Raw genomic sequence first — 20,092 nt, 5'->3', positions numbered from 1 at the left:
GAAAATGGGCTTCCATATTTTGTATTCTATATTTTTATAGTCAATAAAAATACAGAACGTGTCTGTAAAAAAACAGCCTGATAAACATTCACTGGAGTAAAAAGAGCCAGTAGCACCTCAATGCAGTACATGAGATCCACGGGGAGGAGTCGGATCAAGATCCAAGGGGTGGAGATGGGTAGGATTAGGGTTGGGTTTAGGGATTAGGGGTGTGTTTAGGGATCAGGGGGCGGAGTTGGCTAGGTTTAGGTGTATGTAAGGTGGGAGGAGTTGGATCTAGATCCGACTCCTCCCCGTGGATTTCATGTTCCGCAGTGAGAACCATCTCAAAAAGAGCGACGATCAAGTTCGCTTTTAGGGCGTGTCTTGTAGGGCTGCGCGATGACGCCACCTGCGTGATGACATCGCTGGCTTTCACAGGGTTGTTTTGGAGGAAGTTAAAGCAGATCCCGAAACAGAAAAAGAAAAAGACCCGTCAGGTAACAGCGGGGCCAATAGCGATTACAGCACCCGTATCGGTATCTCCGATTCAGGATTGGTTCACTCACACACTAGCCTAAGCGAACCAGTCTTCCGCTGGCGACAGAGGCTGGAGTTCTTGTTTGTTTTTCTCATAAACATCAGGCTTGTGTAAGGACACGGTAGCGATTTAGCTCTCAGGCTAACGTTACACCACAGCGCAGATACAGACTGATATTCGCTAGAACTCCTGTTTTTTTTAAACCAGGTGAGTTATAAAATCAAGATGTGACTTATGCTTATACATGTTAAATCCAGAGACTGATCGTGGATTTGTCAAGAGAGATGGTGTAATAGACATGTAATCTAACTGACGTTAGCAAACGAGCTAATTTGTTATGCTTTTAAAGGACACTGAGATGATTCAATCACCCTTTGTACATGTATTTTCTGTCTATGCGCTTCATTTCTAGTTTAAATCAGCCATTTACACGTTGTGATGTTGATCTCTATCCAGGCCCTTGAATGATCAGGTGTTTCTAGTTAACGTTACCCTGACAGGCCTGACAGTCGGGCTGGAATGTGTCGTTTTACTTTTTGTTTATGTTAAAACGCCTCATTATTTTTAGTATCTCAGATCGTTGTATTGGATTAATATACACGAGAAGACTTTTATATAATGTCACTAATACAATAACAATCGATCAGAAATGTGTTTTTTACAACGCTGTCTTGCCTTCATCTGAAATCAGCTGATTGCTCAACCAGCAGCGCATTAAACACATTCACTTTCTGCTTGTATGTTTACAGCACACAGAAACAGGTGTGGAGTATTGCGAAACAAGCCATTTTAAATAAAGAACAATTTACTATTAGGCTAAAGTCTCCATTACACTATAACCCGAGTGCCTTTATTGTTCAGAAGTATCGCAAACTTATACGACACTCGAATATCAATATGAGTATGCACTTGATTATGTATTGCTATGTGCTGTTGAAATGGATGGCATTCTACTATTCTTATGCATGCTAAATGAAAGTGCTCCACCATGTGATCCGACTTTACCGAGTGTCATGGGTTCCAGATTAAATATGGAGTCGTAAAACTGTTTGCAGGAATGAGCTGTCTCTCAAAATCTAGCGGATGTTTGGAATTTCATACTACTCATACTATATCTGCACTACATACTATAGTGTGCACAGTATGCATATGTTTTCAGAAAAAAAATTGTATTTAAAACCACACTGTAAAAAAAAATTTGTTGTCTCTACTTCAAAAAGTAAGTGTTTGTCCTACCTTTTTAAAGTGTAAGTTTAGTTAACTTGAAATGTGAAGTTTTACTAAGTTACAACTTGGATATTTGAGCTGACTAAACGTAACATTTTAAGACATGATGAACTTACTTTGTAAAAATGTGCAGTATACAACCAGATCACGCTCTCTGCGTCTGAATATGTGCAATTCCTTACTATATGTTCTGCAGAAAGCTTTGCGTTTCATGTGTACTATGTCCAAATTAGCAGTAGTTCTCGGGTGATGCAGTGTATCTGCAATTTTTAAATGTGGAACAATCTTTGTTATCTCATAAGATTAAGTTAAAAAAAATGGCAGAAAATATGAGTCTGGTGGCACTTTTAAGATGCAGTCACATTACAATCCTCTATGAACACAATAAAGCTCGAGTCGCCACTGGCTAGTACATTTTTTTAGTTTACTCGCCAGACTTTGTAAATGGAATGCAAGACCAATGCAAATAAGAAAAAATCAATATAAATTTTAAACATTATTAAAGAAAATTATGTAGTCTGTAATACAATATGAGCATAAGATCAAACTACAAGCAATAGCACAAATAAACACAATAGAATAACGATACAAATGAAATAAATAAAAAATCAGGTAGATCTAACTGTAGTTAGATAAAGATTAGGTACAGAAATTAAATAATCAAATGTAACTAACACTGCATAGTCTTCACTGTATAAATTAAGAATAGATTAATACTTGAGTTGCAAAAGTTATTCAGACAAGAGCAGTGAGTCTTTTGTTGTTTAATTGACATTGAAAACAGACAGCAGCAGGAATATTAAGTTGCTGTCACTTTAAGACATAATGCACTGATTCAGTATACTGATGAAAAGTGTTCACGCCATGTTGAGATTACCTTAATTTCCAGGTTTCAACTTGTAAAAAGCGTTCACGTCCTTGTAGTACTCGTAATTACAGCTGGTAACTTGTACCACCTGACCTCTGCAGATTCATTTAGGTGTTGATAGTGTCGTCATAGAAACGCATAATAGCCCAGTCCGAGGACGTGAACAGCTCCGAATAGAACATCATGTGTTGTCATCTCCAGTCTACGGTAGTGACTACAGAGTGTGAACACATATGCGGTCTTTCTCGACTGTTTACATTCACTTAAGACATAACCGACAATTCTGCATTTGTGTACTCTTTGAGTGCGTGTGTGTGTGTGGCGAAAGCAACAGAGGGCGCTCTCAGCCGTGCAACGGTGCGTAAAGCTCAGCAGGCAATGAAATTAAATCTAAGCTAAACTTGTTTTTTGCCTCTAACTGAATCTCAGGCGACTGAAATCGTACAATTTACTAGCCATTGGCTATTTAAAGAGAATTTTTGTCGTCTAGCGTGAAATCACACGAAATTCCCGATCACTTAGATTCTTATTGAAATTATTGTATTTCATCCTCAAAAACTTGCTGGAAAATGGTAAATGTGACCGCACTGCAAGTTGTTTCATGGTTCATTTGTACTTGTTTAACAAATTTTTCCACAGTTGTCGTAAATGCATCATTGGAACATGAGGGTCAAAGGACAATGCCGACATGACAGATGTCCAGTAGTGTGTCCGGGGAATGTATTTCTACTACAGGGTAAAGGTGTGGCCACATTTACCAAATTTTCAAGGGCAAAATGTTTTGGCCAAAAATTGACCAAAGAGATTTTTCCATAGAGATTTCACAATGGGTTGTCCAACAGAAAGTTGCTTGGTTTGAAAGTGACTTCTGTGTGAGTTGTGCTTCATGAATCGCTTCACTATTGACAAGAGACAAGGGACCTTTTTTGCCCATGAAATGGATTTTTGGGTTGTAACTATATATATATATTTAATTCATAGAGCGAGCTGTTAAGTGAGGATATGTCAGATGTGAGATCACTTCCATTTCAACTTTGGTCCAATCCAGGCTCATCTGCTAGCGTTTGAAATTGAGTTGAGCTTTTTGAAACGTGAACATGGGGTGATCATAGGAAATGCATCATAAATTTTACAATATCCTAGTTATTTTCAGGGGTTTTCCTATCTTTCATGTACTACTTTAGTTTATTGGTGAGTGCTTCTCTCCCACATGCTTATGTTGAAACAATGTGATATACTACAGTGGATTTTAAGAGACTGTAAGTGTTCCAGGATTGTGACTTTAAGTTATGATGCTTGTGTGGAGGAACTCTTCAGTTCACTTGTGGATTCGACTGAAGCGTGGTGAGGTTTTTTTCTCATAAACCTTTTAGTGTTTTCTACTTCTTGTAGTTAAGCACCACCACATTCATGGTTCAAAGCTCTGCTGGCTTGGAATGTTTTAGTAACTTATTTAATACAAGCCAAACTTAAAAGATATTTAAGCATTTGTTTTGTTCCTGAGGGTCATTAGGATCCTGAAGATATTGTCGATGAACATAAGCTAAGCTTTCATGTTGGATCAGGAACACTTTGGGGGCATAATAATAAGTAATATGTTGTTTTGATATTCATGCTAATTTTGGTGTAGAAAGAAGCCTTTTGCAAGGTTTGAATGAGATATGTAGGAAATGTTTATTATTTATTTTCCATTAGTTTGGATTTGAAGTGGAAAAAAACACCTCACATTTATTAAAGCTGACAAAATCTGCTGTATTTTATACATATGCTATGGTAATACATGATATTATTTGAAGAACCATATAAATACTATGAAGTATGAATCATTTCAACACAATCTTATGGCAATTCATGACTATTTTATGTTTTGGTGAATTGTTGGCTATAATTCGTACTAAGAGTGTTTCAATATATCGTGTCATAATATATCGCAAAAAAAAAAAAATGCAACCATATGTATCCTGGATAGTGACAATCTGTATTGTGTATAGTTCACCCAAAATAAAAATTACTGTGTGGGAAAAAAAAATTAAGTTCCCAGAGTTGTAGTGTCAGTACTACATTAAAGTATATATAATGTTGAATATAATTTATAATAATGCAATGGGGGGATATTTGTGTGTCCTGACTCCTGATAATGCCAAATGTCTGATGTTACCAGTAAAAAGTGGCCTACATTATTTGAAATATACCTAGTCAGTGACAGAGTGCATATTCGTCTAAAATAATTCTGTATTTTCAGCTTAAGAATCATGACTATTTTTATTCTGGTGGCACTATTGTCCTGTGCATTGGGTTACCAGCACCAAGTCTAAGCCTAGGCTATTAATGTACACCCCCAATGTAATAGGCTACCAAATTTAGCATTTGAATCGACAGTAAAAAATGTGTTAACCTTTTACCATAATATGGTAAAATAGAGTATCTAAAAATTGGAGTATCGCAATAATATCGTATCGTGAGTTCAGTTTTGTGATATGTATTGAATCGTGACAAGAGGTAGCTTTAAACCCCTAATTTGTACAAATTCATTCATACGTTTTTGCATGATCTGTTTACGCCCAAGTGGGTGACGTGTTTGTTTAGGGTGGACCTTCATGCGTTTTTCTAATAATGTTTTTGTACAATTTACATTCTACAAATTCATGCGAAATCGCCGCATCGTAACAGTTACAATTTCCCATGAGATCAGGTTAATCATTCTCTATCATGGATTATACATAAATGTATATGACATGGGAAGCCTTGATTCACCAAGATAAACTGAAAAGTTGTCTTTCAACATCTATCCTATAAGACCTTTGTGACCTACCCTACAGTCGGATGCTGTTTTCCACTACTAAATGAAGGTGTAATTGCATAATCCAACCCACATTTGATTTTATCTGCCTGATTTTAGCCCAGTTGTTGGAGTATTCTGCTGTTATGTAATATGAAAATGATCAGTTAAAAGGGTAATAATGGGTCTCTTAAGTTTCAAATGGCCTGATTTAAAGCCACTTGAACCTATCATACCATGTTAGAGGTTTTACAAAGTGTTTCATGCTTATGTTTAAACTGCACACTGTATCCCTCCAGTATAGCGGCAGGATAGGCGGGTGTACATTGTCTGGACATAATAGGCTAGCCTATATTATTGTTTACTTGTGAGCTGATTTTTCTAAATGTTTGCATCCGGATTCTGTCTCCAGTTTGTATGTTTTTGTACAAGTCTGGAGACGGATTTAGATCAACAAAGTCAAATGAACTTTTTTCCTTTAGTAGTTTAGTATGATCATGTTATAGTAGTACATATCGTTGTTACATTGGTGACCATCAAAGTTCAGGTGAAAAGAAAACACAATGCTTGAATAAGACGTGGTCTTGATATGCTCAGCCTTTATGTCTTTGAAGCCGATAAGATTTTTCAAATTTTTTAGATAATTGCTGAAAAGAAACATCCAACTTTATTTAACTATGCCATGATTTTTAATTATGATGTCATACTATTGCAAGGCATGTCAATACACCCAGCCCTACTTGTATAATATTAGTCTTTTAGCAGTGACAGTCTACCATACTTGACATTTTAATTTTATATTTCTGATGTTACCAATACGTATACCATACATAGGCTATTGGTGTAATATTGGCCGATATTGGAGATATTTTTTATATCGGTCACTATTGACATTTAATTGTGCATACTTTCCTACCCTTTTTTTACTACCTTTGCCATCATCTAGCGCCCCCTTAAAGTTATTCTTCAAAACACTAATAATTTAATCATTAAAATGGTATGTATTAGTATTACCTGTAATCTGTAGCAAATCTGAAAATGAATATCCATCTTTCATACTGTACAATCAGGGCTCGACAATAAGGACGGCCAGGGGCCGGCGTAAAACCGAACGGGTTTCGGGCTTGCCCGACCGGGCCTGTCCTGCATCGTTGCGAAAGTTTATTATTTGCATGTGTTTTTTAAGGCTGGTCCGAATACCATTTTTTGAGCTTCCAAGCTTCTGTAGGAATGAACATCGAATATTCGAAGCTTCGGAATCTATACGTCTCAGACATCCCAATTCTCCCGCATATTGATAGCGGCTCCCTGATGCCCGCAAATTAGTTAATATATCCCGGAATCTAGAGCTTGTGAGCTCCAAACCGTGTAGCGCGCGTACGACAGAGAGGGAGAGAGTGAGAGACCTTGCGTGTGTGTGCAAATGTAAGTGTGTGTGCAAATGTGCGTGTGTGCCTCTTGAAGCGCATGTAAAATGCGCATGATCATCATCAGCATATGATTATTTCGAGAACCGTTCATCCAAACGACTTCACAAGGGAGTGCAGTGTATTTGGTGCAATATAGATAGACAGGCGAGACGCGACACGTTCAGAATTAATAAACTTCTAATAAACTACAGAACAGCGTGAGCGGGAAGCGGCATGCCTCATGCGAGCAGAGCTTATATGCTCTGAGAACAGACACTGCACTAGTGATATAATACACACACACACACACACACACACACAGGTCTGTTAACTTAAGCAATATTTTTAATAAGGTAGTCTAATATTTTTCTCACTAACAAATTACTAGGGTAGATTTAAATAAAGAAGCGGCGGGCCTCACGCGAGCAGAGCTTATATGCACCGAGAATGGACACTGCACTAGTGATATAACACACACTAATACATACATTTATACATTTTAATACTTTTTGTTTCTATTATTCTATTTTCCACAATGTCAAAGCAACGCAGCTTAACCCAAAATACAAGCTCAGGCACTTCTGTCCATACAAACTCCGCTGTTCTGCGCTCTAGCCAGAGAATACTCCCGTTGCAGGAACACTTTTAATAGTCCAAGAAGAAGCAAATATCTATTTATTAAGTAGCTATAATGAATTTATATGTTAAATATTATATTTCACCAGATTTTATAGTGTAAAACATATTCAAACGTGAATGAAAACCGTTTCGAGGGGGATGCCAGGTGTGCAAAAAAAACAAAACGAATATTCAAATGTCACATTTTCAAATCGAATACCAACCCACCGAATGAATATTCGGGTCCAGCCCTAGTGTTTTTAAGACATGCCATTTAAAGTTGAAGTGCAAGGAGACACGTAAGAGAACTCAGATTCGGTACTCGCTGTGTGAGAAGTTTAGTATGCTTATCCGAAGCGTGCGCCCAGAAAGCCAAGTCTCAGACAGCTCGTGAAAACTGAAATGAATTCACTTTCACGTCGTCTTGTGTTTTAGCGGATATTCACACAAAATGATCTCAAAATGCCCGTATTTGTGAGTATCTTAGTAAACATAGTCTGTTATGGTTAAGTGAATGTAAACAGAAGAGAAATAAAATGCATGTGTATCAGTAAATTTGACATAATAAACCTGCTGCTCTCCGTGTTTTTAATGTTAACCAAACGACAAAAGAAAGAAAAAAATACTCTCTTCTCTTGACTGAATAACTTTAATAAGGATTACTCTGTTTCATTTATACAGTGAAGACAATGCAGTGTTATTTTACATTTGATTATTCAATTTATTTACCTGAAAACTACTGTTAGACCAACCTGAAAAGCACTGTTTATTTCATTTGTTCTATGGTATTTATTTGTGCTGTTGCTCAGAAAGTGATTATTTGTTATTATTTTATTACTGACAGTTCACTTTAACAATATTTGAAATTTATATGAGTTGTGCTTGTAGGTTTTGGTGTCATAACCTTATTTATCAAGGTTGTGGGACAAACACAATGAAAACGATAACTAGCCACATTTTTTTTTATACATTTTATGAATTTTTTTGTGGTGGGACCAGTGAAAATTTTGAGTGGGCAAATAAAAATATAAACCACTGGCCTAACCAGGCCAGTTGAAAAAATCCTTAGCGTTGAGCCCTTTACATTATAATTTTGTAATGCCGAAATTTACTAGTAGCACTTAAAATAATTGATTTCAGTCTTTAGGATTTTATTTTAACTTATTTAGACAAAACAGTGTTGAATTTTAATATTACACATTTATTGGTCATCACTCATAACAGAAATAATTAATGACTTCCTCAATTAAATAATACAGGTGTGATCTTATAGTATCCTTAATTCATGATCGCCCCATGATCTGCAATTCAAATCCATACTTATTACCATGTGACATAGGACTCCCTGTTAAAGGAGAACTCCGGGCAATTTTTAAGTTAATCTTGATCGTTAGACCTTTGTGAGTACTGACTATAGAAAAAAAAAAAAAAACGGATTGGTGCTTGCTACGCGGAGCTGCGACCGCGAATGCCCAGAGCTCCCACCCAGCTAAAACGGCAGCTATGGGGGCATCGACATAAAGAGCGTTTTTGAGCCTCGTAACAGACACAAAATGCAATTAAAATGTCTGTCCAACATGAACAGGGACCCTACATGTGAACAAGATGCGTTTAGCAACTTAGCCATTGTTTCAACTCACCTAAATAGTCTTTTAGACGGCAAGCTGTAGTCTCGCGCTGCAGTCCCGTGCTGTAGCCGGAAAAGGTAAACAATGTCCAGGTGGGAGGAGCGTTGATCATGTGCGACGAGTTAAGATCAGAGTTGCTTACAAGTGAAGAAGAAATGGTTCGTGTTTGTGCCTTTCCGAATTGTGGCAACAGAATGCGAAAATATAAGAGCTTAAATTTTCATCGTCTTCCTTTTCATGACCTCGAGATTCTGCAGTTTGTGGCTAGTTGTACTTCAACTTGATGTGCAAACTCCCGTAGAAGTACTACGCGCTAAAGATCGCCGCATTTGCAGCGAATACAATTACAATACAATTACAATTCAAGTCGAAGAAGCTAGTGAAATAATTAAAGCTTTGTAAATAAGACTACAAAAACATTCATGCACATCTCTCCTCATGCCGTGTGTGCCCAAATGCAAGGATAAATAAATGTTACATTACCTCCACAGTGGTTGCACCCGTCTTCGTACATGGAATGGCATTTTTCTTCAAACGGCCCCGCAGTGGTGTGTAGTCATCCTTGTCAAAGTGTTCGCTGCAAATGCGGTAATCTTTAGAGCGTACTTCTACGGGAGTTTGCACATCAAGTTGAAGTACAACTAGCCACAACTGCAGAATCTCGAGGTCATGAAAAGGAAGACGATGAAAATTTAAGCTCTTATATTTTCGCATTCTGTTGCCACAATTCGCAAAGGCACAAACACGAACCATTTCTTCTTCACTTGTAAGCAACTCTGATCTTAACTCGTCGCACATGATCAACGCTCCTCCCACCTGGACATTGTTTACCTTTTCCGGTGTTGTGCCGAATTTTGACCCCCGCCAAATTACTACCCCCCCTAGCATTGGTAGGTTTAGGATTAGTTGTGGGGGAGGGGTTAGGATTAGGGGTGGGGTTAGGATTAGGCAATCAGGTACTGACTTCAACGAGGGGGGTAATAATTTGGCAGGGGGTCGAAATTCGGCACAACACCGGCTACAGCACGGGACTGCAGCGCGAGACTACAGCTTGCCGTCTAAAAGACTATTTAGGTGAGTTGAAACAATGGCTAAGTTGCTAAACGCATCTTGTTCACATGTAGGGTCCCTGTTCATGTTGGACAGACATTTTAATTGCATTTTGTGTCTGTTAAGAGGCTCAAAAACGCTCTTTATATCCATGCCCCCATAGCTGCCGTTTTAGCTGGGTGGGAGCTCTGGGCATTCGCGGTCGCAGCTCCGCGTAGCAAGCACCAATCCGGTTCGGTTTTTTTCTATAGTCAGTACTCACAAAGGTCTAACGATCAAGATTAACTTAAAAATTGCCCGGAGTTCTCCTTTAATGGCAGCTAGTTTTTTTTTTGGTGGTTGTTGTTGTTGCAGGACGTTCTGTTCCAGGTAAAGCTGTCATTTTGATTTACTTGCTGAAGTGTTTAGCAGTGATCCATGCCCTGTGTTCTCTTTCGTGGCCTGGATAAACAGCAGTACCTCAGCAGATGGACCCTTATTATTTGAAAGATGGAAAAGCGTGTAGTGAACGACATGTTCAAGCCCCCCTCTTAAAAAGGGAAGTCTGTGTTAAATAGTTGGCGGTCAACAGTACATGTTGTCTCTGAAATTGTGTTCCTCGTGACTGGTAGTTAGAGTGCACATGACCAATTTGAGAGTGCAAGCAGAATCATGGGTTTTGTCATTGAAACAAAAAAGGCTTTTATAGCCCATTGGAGTGTGTATGTTCAATCAAATGGGTTATTGTGGTTTTAGCATGTACTGTAGTAGTTGTAGCTTACTACATACTGCAACACTCCTGCTTCACTCCACATCTTTGAAATAGGCCTATCTGAGTACAAACAGTTTATGCTTTCACTTCCTTTTTTATTCATATGAGCCGTGATGTTGAAATCTTTGCTTCATGCTTTGTGCTTCCTTCTCCCTCAGCTGTGACACTATGACATCAAGGAAGAAAGTTCTTCTGAAGGTGATCATCCTTGGAGACTCCGGGTGAGTGTCCACATTCAACACGGAAACAAAGTCAGAGCTGCTGCCAATTTCATTCAGTTTTAAAGGATGAAATTATAGAGCATTCTGTTAAATAATGGTAGTAGTATAGATTAAAGTTGCCATGAGATCAAAATAGACCTTTTTTAATGGATTATTGCAGTATTTATTATAAATGATTTACCTATGCACATCATTATTTATTTTTTTACATTCATGTGCTTTCATAATCTTTCATCAAAATACCCCCCACCCCCTCCATCTTTCAACGACATCTCTTCTCTGATGATTTGTTCACTGGCGCGAGGGCGGGAAAACCTGTCACGCACATGACATCACTGTTATAGCAAACCTTGTTCGAGAAGCTGTTTCACTCTGATCACAATAGGGAAGCAAAAATGATTGCAATCTTCCAACTTTAAAGATTCCAGACGATTTTATCTCAATGCAGTGTAGAAAGAACTTATTTTGTACGTGTACTGCATGAGTTGTGAAGTTGAAAAGGTGTGGTACTGTTAAAAAGGTGCGGTACCTTTTTATATTGTTAACCGACCCCCCCGCCCCAGCAAAAAAAAAAACTGTAATTAGACAAAACCTTGTTCTGTTGCAACTTGCTGAAATTGTTGGATAACAAACATAAATCATGATCTGTGAAGTCTCATTTAACAGAACATATGAGCCAGTTGTTTTAATGACTCAGTCAAGCATACTCCGTTTGAAACCGCTCTCTGAATCCGAACAAACATATGACTCATTCAATAAAAGGTTGTTTATATAACAAAAAATTAAAAGTTTGGTTTTGGTAAGATTTTTTTTAGAAATGTTTTTGTTTTATGCTCCTCAAGGGTACATTTATATAAAAAAGGAATCCAGTAAATAATACAAAGAGTGTGAAATGTTATTACTTAAAAAAATATATAATTTATTCCTGTGATGCCAAAGCTGAATTTTCAGCATCATTACCCTAGTCTTCAGTGTCAAATGATCCTTCAGAAATCATTCTAATTTGCTTATTTGATGCTCAAGAAACATCTCTTTTTTGGTATTATTGTCATTTTTATGTAAATTGTCAACAAAAAAAAAAAAAATTTCAAACCCAATAATAATCTCACTGTTTTGTACTGTACCTGCTATGCTCAGATTTCTAGGTGCACATTTGAGTGTTTTTTTTTAAATTCTTATTATTTTTTTTAAATTAAACTAGTTAATTGTAAGGTTTGCACATATACAGTAAGCTTGAAGGCAAGAGTGTGACCAATTGTCATTAAGTGAAAAATGAACCGTGTCCCTCCCACAGAGTCATTCCACTAGAGCGTTTAGATGTTAAGCTTAAAATCGTGGATAGAAAAGTGCAAAGAATACTATAAATACACCTACCTACAATATAAACATATGTTCATGACACACCGGGCATATAAATGTTGTCATGTCAACCACCCAAACACAAAACCTCCAAATATTCAATCTTTAATTTCCTCGTAGTCTCTTATGAGCTTTCCAGATGGAAAAGCTTGTAGGTGGGATATAAATTCTCAAGAAAATAGTTTGTTTCATAAAGGGAATGTAAATGTTGTTTTGGGGCTAGATTATTAATGCATCTTTTTGTATGACTCATAGTTCTGCACAATCACACATAGTGTTAGTTCTCCTTTCTCCCTGCCAGGTGCTGGTTTAAATGTTCTTTTTCCCAACAGGGTTGGGAAGACATCTCTGATGAACCAGTATGTGAATAAGAAGTTCAGTAATCAGTACAAAGCTACTATTGGAGCAGATTTCCTGACAAAAGAAGTGATGGTTGATGACCGACTTGTCACAATGCAGGTAGAGATGACAGGTTATTTTTACTGAAAGCACATGATGCTTTGGAACAAAAATGAAAAGCATTTTTCTTTTCCCCATTCCAACGAGTCTCATCTCGTTACTGGAACAAGTTTTACATTTTTGTTTTATCTTCATTTTAATTTCTTATAAACTGAGAGCAGGCTTTATAGAAAATAGTTCAGCTAAAGCTAAAAATGTGATTTCTGTCATTTACTCACCCTCATGTCATTTTAAACCTGTTTGACTTTCTTTAAATATTTCTAGAAGTAATAACAAATGTTACTAGCTATGTTTCCATCCAGCTATTTTTTTTTATATTTCAGGATATTGCATAAAAAAAAGACTGGGTGGATATGTCAAGATGCGACAACATTCAAAAAATGCACTCAAACTAGGTGGATAATGTTTTTTTTATATATATATTTTTTTATATATCCAATAAGTAGACATGCGCATAAACTACGATTGAAACACATTTAACAAATAAATCCCTCTTTGCCGAAAACTCATGTGTTTTGGCTCTACAGAGGATGTGATTGGATATCTGGACTAACCAGAGGACAAGTTTCATTGCACAGCATGAGTCAAAGTCTATCACCAGAATGATTTGATACAATGACCTGCCAGAAATGTCTCGCATGATTGCGTTCCGAAACAGTGGCTTCCCCGATTGCGGCAACTTTTATCACACAAACTGTTCTCTTGAACACATGGGATGGAAACGGTGCCCTAAATTAAAAATGTTTTATGCGACATTCCAGTTTTGCACTGGTTAAATTCGCAACTTTGGATGGAAACATGGCTGTTGTGAGACAGAATATTAATATTTGAATGAACGTGAATATTCTGTATGGTTTCTTTCATTCAGATATGGGATACAGCAGGTCAAGAGCGGTTCCAGTCTCTGGGTGTGGCGTTCTACCGCGGTGCTGACTGCTGTGTGCTGGTGTTTGACGTCACTGCCCCCAACACCTTCAAGACACTGGACAGCTGGAGGGACGAGTTTCTGATCCAGGCCAGCCCACGCGACCCAGAGAACTTCCCCTTCGTGGTGCTGGGCAACAAAATCGATCTGGAGAATAGGCAGGTGGGTGCTATGGTGCAGTGATTCCTTTCATTAGGGTTTATTTGCAAGGGGTCCTCTCTATGACAATGACTTTTTAGAAAAAAAATCTTATTAATTCTTAGTTTTTAATATTTAAGTTTTCTATAGTAATGTACATAATAAAAGATCATGACAACTACTTAAGGTTTACCTTTTAACATTTTGTTTTTCTGTTGAGGCTTTTGTCTTCATTATATCAGGGCGGTTGTATCACCCTGATATTTTTGAAAATTAGTTAAATTAAAAACATGCTCATCATAAATTATGCATTCATACCATTGTGCGTATGAATTGCATTAATAGATCTGCACAAATAAATTATGTAGTTGACTAGTGCACATATAGAAATGGTTACAGAGTATATATCAAGATCATGTCACATTCTAAGAGGCCAAGGGTGCTAATTTAGAACCAGCTGCACCCTCTTCATATACATGTAAAGTGTCTTGGAGCAGTTTAAAGTACCAGAACTTCCAGTGAATGATACCTCAAATAAATATATAGTTCAGTCATGAAACTCTAGAGGGCGCAGGCTAATAGATCCTTTACATGCAATCACATCCTTACCACATAGCACAAGCTGATTGACCTCTGCTGATCCTGCAGCCAATGAGATTGTTTTCTCAACATCCAAATAGTCTGGTTCAGTGTTTGCTCTGAAACCCTCCACCTCCCCCAGCTCCACCTGCCTAGTTCTAGCTATGGGATTTATATAAGTCTATATAAGCAGCAGCGTTATATCTTACATCCTCACAGCAGCAGTGTATCAGATCTAGTCCACCAAGACCAAATACATTAACATTGCCATATTCAATAACATGCTAAAACTATTCAGAGAGTTATCATGATTGACCCTATGATTTAATGAAAACTCAAAACCTTTAAAGATCTTTTATTTTTTAGTACTACCCTTCAGCAGCTACATAAGACATTTACCAGAAGATAAAATAAACACAGTTTATACTGATCATCCAATTCAAAATGTTTACACCCCCAGCTCTTAATACATTGTGCTTCCTTCTTATGCATTGTTTGCACAAGTGAATTGTTTGTCCTTTTGTAATAGCTGTGTTCTAGTCCCACAATTATCCCGAGTGTGAAAACATGGATCTCAAAATCAAAGGATTTCTTTTTGGAGAACAATGGGCAGTTTGACTGTTCAGGAGAGCAATAAGTAAAAAATAACATGCAATTTTTTATTATCCTTCTTATATTGTATAAACCAAAAAACATCTTGCATATTCTACAATGTGTTTGGAAACGTATGAGCAGAACTGCAAATGTCTTTACTGTCTCTTTTGATCAAATTAATGCATCCTTACTGATCCCAAACGTTTGAATTGCAGTGTACATTAAAGGACCTAAGCGATATTGCCTAGTATCATGGTGGAGATTTTTGAACTCTACTCGCTTTCTCATTTTGGATATAATCAGTGACCTACAACCTTATTCACAGTCTCGGTACCTCTGTGAAGTCCGCATTTTGATTTTTCCTTCCTTATTTCACGTTCACCCTCAGGTAACAACCAAGCGGGCACAGGCTTGGTGTCAGAGTAAGAACAACATCCCGTACTTTGAGACCAGTGCAAAGGAGGCCATCAACGTAGAGCAGGCTTTCCAGACCATTGCACGCAATGCACTCAAACAGGTATGTGTGTTGCTGAAATATGTGTTGCGTTAGGTGTGGAAAACAAGAGCCTTGTATTGTATGCAAAGTATGCTTAGAGTTTTACATGTACGCTAGGATATGCTTACAGTGCATGTGATGCAAATCTCATCATCAACATAGTACGTGCACAGTCTGATTTTCTTTCTGCACATACAATGTACATTCTGCTTACACTGGGCAACAATACCCAGGCCTAGGGTTGCCACCCGTCCCTTAAAATACGGAATTGTCCCGTATTTGTGAAATAAACAGCGAGTCCTGTTTTGAATCAATACGGGACGCGGTTTGTCCCGTATTTCCGAGTTGTCTTAAACGCATCATCCCATGCAATTCATTCCACCCGCATTCTGTGAAGACTTGTCCTATTCTACCCTTGATTGGGTAATACTCGCTGCCTTTGTTGGTTTGATTGGTTTGTTTAATACCATCAGGTTCAAGGCAAATCAGAGTCAGAGGAGGGCGGGTCTTTTGGCAGAGAGTTGATACCAATGCTAGAGCTCAGAGAAATCAAAGAAGCACCGTCTCACAGTTCTTCATACCTCAAGCATCTCCCGAATCATATAGTGTAATGACAGTTTTTTAATCAGCTCAATAATGTTCTGATTGATTACGTTTTCATATGCTGCCTATGCCCATTTGTTAAGAAATAATTTTACAATGTAAAAGAATTATATCCATGCATTATGGTATGATTAGTTTATTATGGTTAAGGTACACAGTCAGACACATGCATTTTTTAAGTAAGAGAGAGATATATTTAATACATATTTAATAATAAAAATGTGCATGTGTGAAGAAAATTACTTATGCTTAACAAATCTAGAGAATTTCATCCTTTAATACTATATAATTAAAGGGTTAGTTCACCCAAAAATGAAAATTATGTCATTAATGACTCACCCTCATGTCGCTCCAAGCCCGTAAGACCGCCGTTCATCTTCGGAACACAGTTTAAGATATTTTAGATTCAGTCCGAGAGCTTTTTGTCCCTCCATTGAAAATCTATGTGCGGTATACTGTCCTTGTCCAGAAAGGCAATAAAGACATCATCAAAGTAGTCCATGTGACTTCAGTGGGTTAGTTAGAATTTTTTGAAGCATCGAAAATACATTTTGTTCCAAAAATAACAAAAACGACGACTTTATTTAGCATTGTATTGTCTTCCGGTTCAATCCGCGTTCAGTGACGCTGCTGACGTAAGACGAGCTGATGTGTTATCTGGTGTGCCCGAGCTTCGTTTACAGTCTGAGGGAGACGCACGCTGGAAACAAAACAATCTTTGCAAACATGTCTAAGGATTTCGACACAGGGGAAGACTTGCATTTTTTTTTTTAACCAGACATATTTATTTGAACCCGAATACACAGACGCACCAGATAACACGTCAACAGCGTCTTACGTCAGCAGCGTCACTGGCCTCGTGAACGCGGATTAACAACAGAACCGGAAGAGAATACGATGCTGAATAAAGTCGTCGTTTTTGTTATTTTTGGAACAAAATGTATTTTCGATGCTTCAAAAAATTCTAACTAACCCACTGAGGTCACATGGACTACTTTGATGATGTCTTTATTGCCTTTCTGGACAAGGACAGTATACCGTACATAGATTTTCAATGTAGGGACAGAAAACTCGGACTAAATCTAAAATATCTTAAACTGTGTTCCGAAGATGAACGGAGGTCTTACGGGCTTGGAACGACATGAGGGTGAGTCAGTAATGACATAATTTTCATTTTTGGGTGAACTAACCCTTTAACAATAGGTCTGAATACATAAATAAATAAATAAATAAATACATAAATAGATTTTCTTACCAATAATAAAAAGTGTTATAATTAAATTTAGAAATGTTTGTAGATTATAGGTTATTTATGTGTGGTGTCACTGTTTGGATGGTGTTACATGTTTGAAAGAAACAGCTACTCAGTGCTGCATGGAGTGACAACAAGTACACTTAACGCCTAACATAGTCCAATACTGCACAGTACTACAGTAGTAGTACTACTGGTCTACTGATGTTTTTGATGTTCAAGATCCTTTGCTAAAGTCAGTTTTTTCCAATCAAATTTTGCATTGTTTTGAGTATCAAGTCATTTGTTTAATTTATAGTGAATAAGTTATGGATCTGTTAATTTAATAAGTTAATAAAGTATGGTTAACATCTCACATACAATTCCGACGAAAGGCAAAAAAAATTCTGGTCTCATTGTCACACTTTGTTAACGTTGTTTGTGATAGAGAGTGATTGCATCTGTTTACACTGATTTCAATAGCAGATATCTTATTATAATGTCCATTGGTACTGATCTAATTACTTTCCTGAAAATATGTTTTGAGTTATGATATACCACCATTGGCATACCGTGTGGGGTTTGGCCCCCGCTGCGGCCGACAGCAGGCGTCCCTTATTTTTTTTTATTGAAGGTGGCAACCCTACCCAGGCCTGTAGTTTCACTACCGAAAAAGAAACCAATGAGATTGAACAACAACAAACTATCTGAGATCCAGCAACGATAGATCAATCAATAACAGATAATAGCAAATCTAGTTTTAATACATTTTATCGGTTCTATAATCAATTTTATTGATAACTATAAAGTTTTAATAATCATTTTAGTTGTATGAGAATAGTTGAGTCCGCAACTATAACGACACCAGCTGATGAACGATAGGAACATTGACAGCCAATCAGAATATATCAGGCTTCAGAGAGCTTGAGCATTTTAAGTCGGAATGAAATCAAAATTAAACCCTATTTACGTTGTAAGTGCACTCTACTAGGTGTGTGGTGAACGGCTCATCCGTGCAGGTTAATTCACAAAGAAAAAGTGTGTCAAAACATGACATTATACTTCCCCTCTGGAATGGCCTTCCTTCTCTGATGACGTCAGTTTGACGACTTGGGTAGAACATCCTTTCCAACTGAATGGAACACCTACTTTTCTAGATCCAATCAATTCCCAGCAGAAAAAACAAGCCACGCCCTCTATATTTTATTCAATCATTCTGATTCACTCAAAAAATAGGTCACAACTCGATCGCAACTTCCTGTTCACGCGACTTTAAAGGGGCAGATGACTACTGTAATGTGCGCTGATAAACAAACTTAACTTCTGTTGGTCTGGACGCAAATATAATTCTCGACCTTTGTGTGAACGGGACTTAAGCGTTCACGTCAAAACAAAGTATACTTTATGCTTAACTGTACCCCCTTTTTTTTTTTTTCTAGGAAACCGAAGTGGAGTTATACAACGAGTTTCCGGAGCCAATTAAACTAGACCGCAACGATAGAGCCAAGCCATCAGCAGAGACTTGCAGCTGCTGAGGACCTCCAGGGGGCGATACGTTTCACGCTCAGCCTCTCTGGCCTTGTCTCTGCCTCACTCCCTCTCTCTCTCTCTCTCTCGCGCGCGTTCTTTTTCACCCCTCCCTCCCTTTACTCAATATAATCACTGGCCTTTGTAGACGAGCAGACTTCCTCTCATTCAGTATCCTACACAGTTCGCATTCACAGCCTTAGACACAACACAACACGCACACCCACATATGCTTAATCTGACACCCATTTCCGTACACGAATCCCAACACCTCGCACCGGTTCTGCAGAATCATCACCTCGCCCACATAAAAAGTCTTCATAACACTTGAATGGCTCTTGAGACTTTTTATATGATCCCGTCCCGCAGTGCAATTGAAAAAATGTGTGATGTGAACGCTGAAAGATGGGGGGGGGGGGGTATCAGAGCATTAATGCCGTATGTTGGAACCAGAACTACCCGCCATGTTCTTCATCATTCTGCTTGAAATAAAATGGCGGCCTGGCATAAAGCATGCTACATTTTCCTCTCAAAGTCGTGAACCCAAAATCGCTCCTCAGTTGGCGAGGTCCCGAAGCACTGGAGGTCTAACACTGCCCCCACTGTTACAGCTGAGAACTGCAATTAATCCAGTGTACTCCCAATAGCTGTCCTCAAAATGGAAAATGAAAACATGAATTCCAAACCAAGTGATGGGGAAATTTAGATATTACATTTAAATTATCTACAATTCATACTATGACAATTAGTATTTCTCTATAGCTTTTTTTGTTTGTCATCAATCCAGCATGAAAGAATCACCGCGAGTCTGCCATGAACTTTTTTTTTTTTTTTTTCATTTCATATCTTGCCTGAAATCTACCTGTAGCTCAGGATGGTAGAGAATTTAAGTGCTCAGTATCACTCAGATATTTTCCTGTCTGTTCATTATTATTGTAATTATTATTGTCATTATATACAAATAAACACAACTAGACAACATTGGGGGAAAACTGAATTGTTCATGACCATCAATGAAACAAAATGCACAGCATATACATTGTTCAAGATAAATGTATTTCAAAGTAATAATGGTAATAAAATTAAGTTGTTGAATAAATGTGTTTGTTT

General features: G+C 37.7%; 1 protein-coding gene across 2 annotated transcripts; it reads left to right on the top strand.

Moving 5' to 3' along the window:
- The first annotated feature begins 356 nt into the window (after positions 1-356).
- Positions 357-20,081, top strand: rab7a (RAB7a, member RAS oncogene family). 2 transcript variants are annotated; one of them, XM_077203096.1, is made up of 6 exons: positions 357-727; positions 11,009-11,071; positions 12,763-12,889; positions 13,758-13,976; positions 15,514-15,642; positions 18,895-20,081. In XM_077203096.1, the coding sequence occupies exons 2-6, from the start codon at positions 11,019-11,021 to the stop codon at positions 18,988-18,990; spliced, it is 624 nt and encodes a 207-aa protein (XP_077059211.1). In that variant the 5' UTR covers positions 357-727; positions 11,009-11,018; the 3' UTR covers positions 18,991-20,081. The 2 variants fall into 2 exon arrangements, with proteins under 2 accessions (XP_077059211.1, XP_077059210.1); XM_077203095.1 differs by lacking the exon at positions 357-727 and having other exon boundaries at positions 10,972-11,071.
- The last annotated feature ends 11 nt before the right edge of the window (positions 20,082-20,092 follow it).

This window comes from Siphateles boraxobius, unplaced genomic scaffold, assembly GCF_051911475.1.
Source record: "Siphateles boraxobius isolate OS27281-9 unplaced genomic scaffold, OSU_SipBor_1 5, whole genome shotgun sequence".
Classification (NCBI taxonomy): domain Eukaryota; kingdom Metazoa; phylum Chordata; class Actinopteri; order Cypriniformes; family Leuciscidae; genus Siphateles; species Siphateles boraxobius.
Note: the sequence above shows the minus strand (reverse complement) of the source record. Positions and strands in the feature narration are given on the sequence as shown.